At 41.6% G+C, this 12,686-nt stretch overlaps 1 protein-coding gene across 2 annotated transcripts in view; it reads left to right on the top strand.

Moving 5' to 3' along the window:
• Window positions 1–12,686, top strand: part of vps50 (VPS50 EARP/GARPII complex subunit) — a 231,718-nt gene that overhangs the window by 96,555 nt on the left and 122,477 nt on the right. For both annotated transcript variants that reach the window (XM_064979831.1, XM_064979830.1), the window contains exon 13: window positions 1,704–1,836. In XM_064979831.1, the coding sequence (XP_064835903.1) occupies window positions 1,704–1,836 (133 nt within the window). The remainder of the gene's footprint in view (window positions 1–1,703; window positions 1,837–12,686) is intronic.

Raw genomic sequence — 12,686 nt, 5'->3', positions numbered from 1 at the left:
ATGCCTTGAACGCCAGCCGTAGAGAGTTAAACGATGCTAGAGTCTATGTGGTGGTTGGCCAAATCCTAACTCCACTCATTTGCCCTTTCCATAGAGTGCTGTTTTTAATTTTTACTTAAGTTGAGAAACTCAAAAAATGCTCCAACTCTCATCATGACTTCTGTATAATATATACAGTACCAGTCAACAGTTTGGACGCACCTACTCATTCAGGGGGTTTTCTTTATCTTTACTATTTGGACTCAGACCATTGCTCGTGTTTCTTGGCCCAAGTCTCTTCTTCTTATTGGTGTCCTTTAGTAGTGGTTTCTTTGCAGACATTCAATAATGAAGGCCTGATTCACACAGTCTCTGAACAATTGATGTTGATGTGTGTCTGTTACTTGAACTTTGTGAAGCATTTATTTGGGCTGCAATTTCTGAGCCTGGTAACTCTAATGAACTTTTCCTCTGCTGCAGAGGTAACTCTGGGTCTTCCTTTCCTGTGGCGGTCCTCATGATAGCCAGTTTCATCATAGCACTTGATGGTTTTTGCATGAAGAAACTTTCAAAGTTCTTGACATTTTCTGGATTGCCCGACCTTCATGTCTTAAAGTAATGATGGACTGTCGTTTCTCTTTGCTTATTTGAACTGTTCTTGCAATAATATGGACTTGGTCTTTTACCAAATAGGGTTGTCTTCTGTATACCACCCCTACCTTGTCACAACACAACTGATTGGCGGGGTGGCAGGCAGCCTAGTGGTTAGAGTGTTGGGCCAATAATCAAAAGGTTGCTAGATCGAATCCCTGAGCTGACAAGGTAAAAATCTGTCGTTCTGCCCCTGAACAAGGTAGTTTACCCACTGTTCCTAGGCCGTCATTGTAAATAAGAATTTATTCTTAACTGACTTGTCTAGTTGAAAAAAATATATATTTTTGGGGGCTCAAACGCATAAAGAAGGAAAGAAATTCCTCAAATGTACTTTTAACAAGGCACACCTGTTAACATTCCAGGTGACTACCTCATGAAGCTGGTTGAGAGAATGCCAAGAGTGTGCAAAGCTGTCATCAAGGCAAAGGGTGGCTACTTTGAAGAATCTCAAATATAAAATAGATTTAGTTTATCACTTTTTTGGTTACTACATGATTCCATATGTGTTATTTCATAGTTTTGATGTCTTCACTATTGTTCTACAATGTAGAAATTCATAAAAATAAAGAAAAACCCTTGAATGAGTAGGTGTGTCCAAACTTTTGACTGGTAGTGTATATAATCGACAATATTTTGATATGGGTCATTAGAACTGCAGTCTCTTCATCCCTCCATCATTTACATAGGCCAATGTGTCAAGCATTACAACATTGCGTTGTGCCCGAAAATGTCCCACAAAAGGCGGGTAGTGTTTTCAAGGGCCTAATAAAGGTCTGTGTGCAATAGACATACATTTATGGAAATGTCCTTCTTGTTTACGTTCAGTCAGTCAGCCACAGGGAATTCATTGGTGTTAGACATTGTGGTCAATGGAATGGTTTCAGGCTCATTTCTGAACTGTCGGTGTCTGTGGGTCAGTCACGCACACACACTGTTTTGTCTCTGACCGTTTGAAGATCAGCGTCTGTCTTGCTTGCATCAGCCGTACCCCTGTCTGTCCCTCTGTCCGTCTCTCTATCTTGCTGTCTCGCTCTCTTTTTTAAAATGTGTCTCTCCCGTCTGGTCCACAGCACATCACTCAAGACAGCTACGTCCCCTGCCTGAGCGACCTGTGCAAGGCATTGTGGGAGGTGATGCTCAGCTACCACCGGACCATGCAGTGGCATGAGGAGCAAGACAAGGAGGATCCCCCACCCACCACAGGTATGCCTGTCACACCAAAATCTGTCCCCTCAATATGTCCTGCCTCAGTGGTGGAAAAAGTTCCCACTTGTCATACTTGAGTAAAGATGCCTTGATAGCAAATGACTCAAATGAAAGTCACCTAGTAAAATCCTACTTGAGTAAAAGTGAAAGTATTTGGTCTTAAATATACTTAAGAATCAAAAGTAAATCAAATTGCTCAAATATACTTAAGTATCAAAAGTAAAAGTATAAATCATTTCAAATTCCTTATTTTAAGCAAACCAGATGGCACCATTTTCTTTCTTTCTTTATAGATAGCAAGGGGCACTCCAACACATCATTTAGAAACGAAGCATGTGTTTAGTGAGTCCAACAGATCAGAGGCAGCAGGGATTACCAGGGATGTTCTCTGTTTAGTGAGTCCAACAGATCAGAGGCAGTAGGGATGACCAGGGATGTTCTCTTTAGAAGTGTGTGAATTAGACCATTTTACTGTCCTGCTAAGCATTCAAAATGTAACGAGTACTTTTGGGTGTCAGGGAAAATGTATGGAATAGAAAGTACATTATTTTCTTTAGGAATGTATAAATAATAAAGTATAGATACCTCCAAAAGCGACTTAAGTAGTACTTTCAAGTATTTTTAATTCAGTACTTTACACCACTGCTCTTCCTTTTAATTCAGCACCCCAAAGCACTGTCCCTCCCCTTTTAATAAAGACAAGTGACCACTCAAGCCCTTATTCATCATCGGTCCTCCAAGGTAACCTCTCTTATTTCTAAAGCCCTGATTCCTATACCCTACACCTAAAGCAGAAGTGGAGGAGGCTGCTACAGGTACTGTAAGCATGCCCCACCAATACTCCCTCCCCTTCAATGCAGCATAGCACTGTCCCCTCCCCTTTCATTCAGGCAAGCGACCATTAAAACCCTTATTTACCACCCTCTACCTGCTCTAACTTTTATAGCCCTGATTCCCTTATGCTTAATACACCTAAAGCCCCTTGAACATCCACCTTGTATTTCTCCAGGCGTTTACTCGTCCTCTTGGAGTTCTTAGAAACCAGCGGTAGGGCTGCAGTAGTGTTCCCTCCATGCTCCTGGCTCTTTTAATCAGCTGCCCCTAAATCAATTTAAGCTGATTCAGCAAAAACAAAGGGGGGGGGGGGGTTGACTTTCATTGAGACCTCACAGACTTAAACCCAGAGATTGGTGGATTTCTAAGTATTGCATTTGCACTTAATAGAGGTGAGCTACTGCCCCGTTGTCTACCCCGCCCATATAACAGAAGTGGTTGTGAATGCACAGCCCCACATTTGCACAGCCCACATTGGCTTGATAGTATGTGTAATTGAGGTAGATCGCCACTGTTGATAGTAGAGTGGAATTTATTTTCTAGTGTTACTTCAGTGGCTCTCCCTCTCTCAGGCTGTCCATGTGGAATATCATTGAGCCGACCAGGCCTGAAAGCACGTCACTGAGTCTTCTCCAAAGACTTAATTTCCAAACATTAGAATCTAATGATTCATTCTAATGATTAGTTGAGTAATTTAAAATAATCCACAAGGTAAGCGATGGAGAAAAACTGATATTTAACACTGAGTATTCATTTCCATTCCATGATCATGTTCATTTCCTTATAAGCACCGTTTTGATTGATGTTTGTTGATTGTCCTTCAATAGGAAATTACTGATTCCTTTGTCCTAATTCCATGTAGACACCCTCATGTCCCTCAGTGTCCCACCTCTCTGTCAGAACTTATTTCTTGTATTTAGGATGTTTCCTTACAGCCAAGAGGGATGACACATTGCTTACGTGATAATCAGATTGTATCAAATGTAGTGTTGATCTGCTTTCCTGGGAACCTCTTATTTCCACCGTCACAATTTAAACAAGGTTACCAAGTGCAACACTCTCCAAAACAGGCCACAGTAATTCTCACAGGCAGATAGAGCTGTTATGAGGAGGTAGCTAAGCTACTGGTTGATCTGCTGGAGCAACAGTACTATTCTATACAGGGCCCAAAGTACTGTCACCACTGTTTGGAGGCTGGTAGGATGTTGTGGATGAATGTGCATGGGTAGCCTTGTAATGGGTAGCCTTGTAACGGGTGGCCGCGTAACGGGTGGCCGCGTAACGGGTGGCCGCGTAACGGGTAGCCGCGTAACGGAGCCTGTTTGACAATCAGACTGTTTCAAACATCATGACTGGTTGTGTTTATGCCGCAATAAAAGTTAAAACATTTTTGCAGTTAAATGACAATTCTTTATGACCATGCTCACAGAGATGGTATTGAATTAATAGGGATTCTATATGTAAAAACAAATTCAATCTACTTTCAGCCCTGACTCTATATACAGTTGAAGTCGGAAGTTGGTATACACTTAATGGGAAAATCATGGGAAAATCAAAAGAAATCAGCCAAGACTTCAGAAAAAAACTGTAGAGGTCCAGAAGTCTGGTTCATCCTTGGGAGCAATTTCCAAATGCCTGAAGGTACTACGGTCATCTGTACAAACAAAAGTACGCAAGTATAAACACCATGGGACCACGTAGCCATCATACCACTCAGGAAGGAGATGCGTTCTGTCTCCTAGAGATGAACGTACTTTGGTGCGAAAAGTGCAAATTAATCCAAGAACAACAGCAAAGGACCTTGTCACCATGTTGGAGGAAACGGGTACAAAATTATCTATATCCACAGTAAAACGAGTCCTATGTCGACATAACCTGAAAGGCCGCTCAGCAAGGAAGAAGCCACTGCTCCAAAACCGCCCCCAAAAAGCTAGAGTACGGTTTGCAACTGCACATGGGGACAAAGATCATACTTTTTGGAGAAATGTCCTCTGGTCTGATGAAACAAAAATAGCATTGGGGTGGCATCATCATGTTGTGGAGGTGCTTTGCTGCAGGAGGGAATGGTGCACTTCACAAAATAGATGGCCACATGAGGAAGGAAAAATATTGGATTATGTGTTATGTGGATATATTGAAGCAACATCTCAAGACATCAGTCAGGAAGTTAAAGCTTGGTCGCAAATGGGTCTTCCAAATGGACAATGACCCCAAGCAGACTTCCAAAGTTCTGGCATAATGGCTTAACCTGTTGCGTCGCGCAATCCCGGATCCGGGATTCTATTTATACCCTCAAGCTCATTAGCATAACGCAACGTTAACTATTCATGAAAATCGCAAATGAAATGAAATAAATATATTTGCTCTCAAGCTTAGACTTTTGTTAACAACACTGTCATCTCAGATTTTCAAAATATGCTTTTCAACCATAGCTAAACAAGCATTTGTGTAAGAGTATTGATTGCTAACATAGCTATAAACCTAGAATTCAGCCAGCAACATTTTCACAAAAACAAGAAAATAATTCAAATAAAATCATTTACCTTTGAAGAACTTCAGATGTTTTCAATGAGGAGACTCTCAGTTAGATAGCAAATGTTCAGTTTTTCAAAAAAATATTTGTGTAGGACAAATCGCTCCGTTTTGTTCACGTTTGGCTATGAAAAAAACCTGTATACAGTTATAGCCTCAAGCTCATTAGCATAATGTAACTTTAACGATTTCTGAAAATCGCAAATAAAATGAAAATAATGCGCCTGCTCTAAAGCTTAGCCTTTTCTTAACAACACTGTCATCTCAGATTTTCAAAATATGCTTTTGAACCATCGCTATTCACTAATTTGTGTAAGAGTATGCTAAGCTAGCTTAGCATTTTGAGTAGCATTTAGCACGCAACATTTTCACAAAAACCAGATAACCAAATAAATAAAATCATTTACCTTTGAAGAGCTTCGGATGTTTTCAATGAGGAGACTCTCAGTTACATAGCAAATGTTCAGTTTTTCCTGAAAGCATCTTTGTGTAGGAGAAATCGCTCCGTTTTGTACATCACATTTGGCTACCGAAACGAACCGAAAATTCAGTCACCAACAACGTCAAACTTTTTCCGAATTAACTCCATAATATCGACCGAAACATGGCAAACGTTGTTTGGAATCAATCCTCAAGGTGTTTTTTCACATATCTCTTCATTGATATATCGTTCGTGGAAGCCTGCTTTCTTCTCTGAATTCCATGGAAAATTACTTGCAGCTGAGGTTTGCGCACCAATTTCGGCGCAGGACACCGGGCGGACACCTGGTAAATGTGGTCTCTTATGGTCAATCTTCCAATGATATGCCTACAAATACGTCACAATGCTGCAGACACCTTGGGGAAACGACAGAAAGGGCAGACTCATTCCTCTCGCATTCACAGCCATATAACGAGACAATGGAAAACGGAACCTCAAAAATCCTGCTCATTTCCTGGATGCCGTTTCATCTTGGTTTTGCCTGTAGCTCACGTTCTAGGGCACGCACAGAAAATATCTTTGCAGTTCTGGAAACGTCAGTGCTTTCTTTCCAAAGCTACCAATTATATGCATAGTCGAGCATATTTTTGTGACAAAATATTGCGCTTAAAACGGGAACGTCTTTTTATCCAAAAATGATATAGCGCCCCTAGAGTTTCAAGAGGTTAAGGACAACAAAGTCAAGGTATTGGAGTGGCCATCACAAAGCCCTGACCTCAATCCCATAGAAAATGTGTTGGTGGAACTGAAAAAGCGTGTGTGAGCAAGGAGACCTACAAACCTGACTCAGTTACACCAGCTCTGTCAGGAGGAATGGGCCAAAATTCACCCAAATTATTGTGGGAAGCTTGTGGAAGGCTACCCGAGACGTTTGACCCAAGTTAAATAATTTAAAGGCAATGCTACTGGATATTAATTGAGTGTATGTAAACTTCTGACCCACTGGGAATGTGATGAAAGAAATAATAGCTGAAAGAAATAATTCTCTACTATTATTCGGACATTTCACATTCTTAAAATAAAGTGGTGATGCTATCTGACCTAAGACAGGGAATTGTGAAATGCTGAGTTTAAATGTATTTGACTAAGGTTTATGTAAACTTCCGACTTCAACTGTAACTATAAGCCAAAGAGAGCATGTAGCTAGATAATTTGAAACCACAGAGGCAGTCCAAGACGGGTTTATGTTAGGATTATCAAGACAACTCCAGCTTGTGTCATCACTCATGTCACATTCCTTAGTTATCCAAGCTTAGTAAACACAACTGGTGGCTCTGTTTCCATAGCGATAAAGTTTCAAGTTTCACGTAGAGTTAATCTCTTCCAGGGGAGTGTTGGTTTCAAGGTAGCTCACTGGAGTCGTTTTCATTTGGTGAATTGTATTAGTTTAACTTTTCAAAGACTAAACAGTAGCTTTGGATCAAATCCAGAATTTGTTATTTCTCAGTGGGAAGGGGGTTCAATTTCCCCCTTCAGTACATTAGCTTGATTAACGAAATGGACGATGGCGAGTAGGACCACAGTGATGCCCTTATCCCCTAAATCGTTGACGACAGTCACAAATGACACGCTATTTCCTGTATAGTGCACTATGTGGTCAAAAGTTGTGCAATATATTGGGAATATGGTACCATTAGAGACGTACCCTTCCAGCTTCCAAACTGAAGATTAGCATATCCCGCTGTTCTGCGAGGTGAAAGGACATATTCCATTTAGTTGTAAGGGGGGCAGGGCCATCACATCAAGAGTGGGTGTGATTGGCTTTCATCTACTGTACTGCCCTCTAAGTGAAGGTGACCTCACTCTGCACCAGCTTTACCTTTTTATATGATGTAAAGGGTGAGCGTGTTTAGTCTGTGTGCTTGGTGAGTGTGAGTGAGAGAGAGCTTGTGTGTGTGTGTTCGGTGTGGTTATTACAGTGCCTTGCGAAAGTATTCGGCCCCCTTGAACTTTGCGACCTTTTGCCACATTTCAGGCTTCAAACATAAAGATATAAAACTGTATTTTTTTGGTAAGAATCAACAACAAGTGGGACACAATCATGAAGTGGAACGACATTTATTGGATATTTCAAACTTTTTTAACAAATCAAAAACTGAAAAATTGGGCGTGCAAAATTATTCAGCCCCCTTAAGTTAATACTTTGTAGCGCCACCTTTTGCTGCGATTACAGCTGTAAGTCGCTTGGGGTATGTCTCTATCAGTTTTGCACATCGAGAGACTGACATTTTTTCCCATTCCTCCTTGCAAAACAGCTCGAGCTCAGTGAGGTTGGATGGAGAGCATTTGTGAACAGCAGTTTTCAGTTCTTTCCACAGATTCTTGATTGGATTCAGGTCTGGACTTTGACTTGGCCATTCTAACACCTGGATATGTTTATTTTTGAACCATTCCATTGTAGATTTTGCTTTATGTTTTGGATCATTGTCTTGTTGGAAGACAAATCTCCGTCCCAGTCTCAGGTCTTTTGCAGACTCCATCAGGTTTTCTTCCAGAATGGTCCTGTATTTGGCTCCATCCATCTTCCCATCAATTTTAACCATCTTCCCTGTCCCTGCTGAAGAAAAGCAGGCCCAAACCATGATGCTGCCACCACCATGTTTGACAGTGGGGATGGTGTGTTCAGCGTGATGAGCTGTGTTGCTTTTACGCCAAACATAACGTTTTGCATTGTTGCCAAAAAGTTCAATTTTGGTTTCATCTTCATGGATATCTTTAAGAAATGGCTTTCTTCTTGCCACTTCCATAAAGGCCAGATTTGTGCAATATATGACTGATTGTTGTCCTATGGACAGAGTCTCCCACCTCAGCTGTAGATCTCTGCAGTTCATCCAGAGTGATCATGGGCCTCTTGGCTGCATCTCTGATCAGTCTTCTCCTTGTATGAGCTGAAAGTTTAGAGGGACTGCCAGGTCTTGGTAGATTTGCAGTGGTCTGATACTCCTTCCATTTCAATATTATCGCTTGCACAGTGCTCCTTGGGATGTTTAAAGCTTGGGAAATCTTTTTGTATCCAAATCCGGCTTTAAACTTCTTCACAACAGTATCTCGGACCTGCCTGGTGTGTTCCTTGTTCTTCATGATGCTCTCTGCGCTTTTAACGGACCTCTGAGACTATCACAGTGCAGGTGCATTTATATAGACTTGATTACACACAGGTGGATTGTATTTATCATCATTAGTCATTTAGGTCAACATTGGATCATTCAGAGATCCTCACTGAACTTCTGGAGAGAGTGTGCTGCACTGAAAGTAAAGGGGCTGAATAATTTTGCATGCCCAATTTTTCAGTTTTTGATTTGTTAAAGTTTGAAATATCCAATAAATGTCGTTCCACTTCATGATTGTGTCCCACTTGTTGTTGATTCTTCACAAAAAAATACAGTTTTATATCTTTGTTTGAAGCCTGAAATGTGGCAAAAGGTCGCAAAGTTCAAGGGGGACGAATACTTTCGCAAGGCACTGTAGGTGGGTGTGCATCTCTGTGTGTGCGTATACCAAAGCCTTAAAAGGAGAGATTTACATGCTGATCTTCATTTGTCAGACTGGCGTTGTGTCCTGGGACCCCACACGTTCTACCCGGTGCCCCACATGACCGCCAGGCTCCTCTCTGTCATTGGAAAAAAACGAAACGGTCCATGGCTGCCTGCTACAACACTGCATATGCATCCCAAATGGCACCCTATCCCCTATATAGTGTGCACTACCAGGACCCTGGTCAAAACAAAGTACTGCACTATATAGGGAATAGGGTGCTATTTGGGATGCAGAGTGAAACACCTACTGAGGGCCACCACAGCTGATGTAGTGTACCCGTCACCATGATGTATCAGTAAGTAATGTCACCACTCAATAAAGGGAAGTTGTTTCTGGAATGAATACGGGCAACGGGTTCCCTCCCACCTTTCCAAGTTGAATTATCAGCCATACATGTAGCTCACCCACTGTGATGTTCAATCAGCTGGGACAGGTCCTCGGTGGTGAGAGGATAAATGGCCGTGGTCGGTGGATCGGTTTCAAGCTCACAGCATGGACTGGAGCCCCTCGTATTGACTGTTAGCTTTGGAACTGCCACATTAAACATACAACCAATCCAGGACGGAGGGGGGAAGATGTTGGCCTTGATATTTGCCTTCCCACGTGTACAGCTTCGCCTCAAGATGGATGAAGTAGTAACGTTCGTTTGATGTTTGAGAATAAGTTGAGATTTTTCACAATGGTTTTGATTTACTTATTATCTCATAAGAGCATGATATTTCTCTTAACATCTCCTGTTATTTAGTGTAATGTCTTGGGTGTGCCAATATGATATACTACAGTCTAACTTGGACTACTGCCTTTCTTGATTCAGTCCAAGAGAAATGGACACTCAATAGTTAGCTTAACATGACATCATTCATATGTAGCCACACCAGTTCCTTCTGATCATTTAGGCATTTTCATCGACAGTTGAAGTCAGAAGTTTACATACATCTTAGCCAAATACACTTTTTCACAATTCCTGACATTTAAGCCCCTGTTTTACATCAAAAAAAATCCCTGTTTTACGTCAGTTAGGATCACCACTTTATTTGATGAATGTGAAATGTCAGAATAATAGTAGAGTGATTTATTTCAGCATTTTCTTTCTTTCATCACATTCCCAGAGGACTTTGTTGTCCTTAAGCCATTTTGCCACAACTTTGGAAGTATGCTTGGGGTCATTGTCCATTTGGAAGACCCATTTGGGACCAAGCTTTAACTTCCTGACTGATGTCTTGAGATGTTGCTTCAATATATCCACTTAATTTTCATGATGCCATCTATTTTGTGAAGTGCACCAGTCCCTCCTGCTGCAAAGCACCCCCACAACATGATGCTGCCACCCCCGTGCTTCACGGTTGGGATGGTGTTCTTCAGCATGCAAGCCTCCCCCTTTTTCCTTCAAACGTAACGATTGTAATTATGGCCAAACAGTTCTATTTTTGTTTCATCAGACATTTCTCCAAAAGGTACCATCTTTGTCCCCATTTGCAGTTGCAAAACGTAGTCTGGCTTTTTTTATGGTGGCTTCCGTGCTGAGCGGCTTTTCAGGTCATGTCAATATAGGACTCGTTTTACTGTGGATATAGATACTTTTGTACCTGTTTCCTCCAGCATCTTCACAAGGTCCTTTGTTGTTGTTCTGGGATTGATTTGCACTTTCTGCAAAGAATGCGTCTCCTTCCTGAGAGGTATGACAGCTGCGTGGTCCCATGGTGTTTGCATACTATTGTTTGTACAGATGAACGTGGTACCTTCAGGCGTTTTGAAATTGCTCCCAAGGATGAACCAGACTTGTGGAGCTACAATTCTTTTTCTAAGGTCTTGGCTGAGTTCTTTTGATTTTCACATGATGTTAAGCATAGAGGCACTGAGTTTGAAAGTAGGCCTTGAAATACATCCACAGGTACACCTCCAATTGACTCAAAAGATGTCAATTAGCCCATCAGAAGCTTCTAAAGCCAGGAGTGGTTGAAAAACAAGTTTTAATGACTCCAACCTAAGTGTATGTAAACTTCCGACTTCAACTGCACATTGTTGCTTGGCTAATTTTGTGTGTCTGGGACATTGAATAACGCTGCAATCCCCTTGCGGAAATTGACAATTCCGCCTTCCATTGCCTCTGCTACTTACCTCCATCTTTGTTAAGGCAGCTTCTCTCTCCTTCATTTGCCAGGCCTGTCAGCAGGTAAATTGCTTTCCCTGGCCTGTGACCAGCTTGGATTTGTGTTTTCACACTCCAACATCATCTTCACTCGCAAAGATGGTGCAGAAATGCGATTGCCGGGTCAAAAGAGGAAATGACGTACATTCATTACTTTCACATTGGTGTTTAGATAACTGTTTGGCCGGCTAGAATTTGAATGGAGACCGTCCGAGTTTCTCAAGGCTCCTTGTCAAAATCTTGTCTCTTTCTATTGCTTCGTCTTGGAGCTATGTGATGTAGGTTTTGAGGCGTTGGCCGGCTGTGTTCTGGCATCCTTCCTTTTCGTCGTCAGAGGAAGGATATCTGTTAACACAGTGATGCTTCATCACACCTCACTCCGCAGATTATTTCCTGTCTGTGGCTTGCCTTGTTCAAGTTAAACTGCTTTCTGGTATTTTCGGAAGAACATTAGAATGAGTTCAATTACTCGTTCAATTCACATTTTGCTGGTGTTAAACTGAGACCCAGTCTTGATACAAAGTAACCTAGAAATACTCTATTGCACCATTTAAGTCTTTGTCCTTTTATATCATCCTCCTCCTCAGGCTCCTCTTTCCCCCATCCCTTGTTCCCATTAGTAGCATTAACAGTCCGTGTTCAGCTCCCTCTTTCTTTAGCAGACTGACCTCTTCTCCCCTCCCCTCTAATCTCCTCTCCAAGCCAGTCAGATGAGCTAATCTCCCTTCTCACTCCTTTGTTAAAGAACACTTTCCTCCTCTATTTCCTCTGTGATGTCACAGTGGGCCTGGGCTTTCCTATTCTTTCTTTCCTTCCATTTTTCCCCTCTTAAATGTAATGTAAATTGGGGACCCAATTTTTTTTTTTTTATTCAATTCAGTCTGGTATAAGAACGGTAGCCCTTATCTGCAAAAGCAGGGTGTCTGCTGAAAGCTTACTATCTTGGCTGTTGATTGGTGCCTTAAAATCTTTGGTGTGATTTACTACCATATGGGTATACGAACCTATAAGGGCAGGCCGAGCAGATGACCTCATTTCAAGATGGATGCTTTCTACATTCCGGTTAGCGTTGTGAAGCATAAACGAAATAAACATGGAATACATTGATAGACACCGAAAGCCGGAACTCCACAGATCATAAGGATGTTTTATTTGTCTGCATGTGACCTACCGTTATTGATCACCAGCCCAGAGAGTCTAAATGTTTATTTTACACAACGTTTTCACCAAACGGCAAACATCTTACGAGGTAAGGTTTGATTTGGTCAGTGTTTGAGCTATAGAAACATGAGGGGTGTCAACTTAACACTTAGG

This window comes from Oncorhynchus masou, chromosome 12 (assembly GCF_036934945.1).
Source record: "Oncorhynchus masou masou isolate Uvic2021 chromosome 12, UVic_Omas_1.1, whole genome shotgun sequence".
Classification (NCBI taxonomy): domain Eukaryota; kingdom Metazoa; phylum Chordata; class Actinopteri; order Salmoniformes; family Salmonidae; genus Oncorhynchus; species Oncorhynchus masou.
Note: the sequence above shows the minus strand (reverse complement) of the source record. Positions and strands in the feature narration are given on the sequence as shown.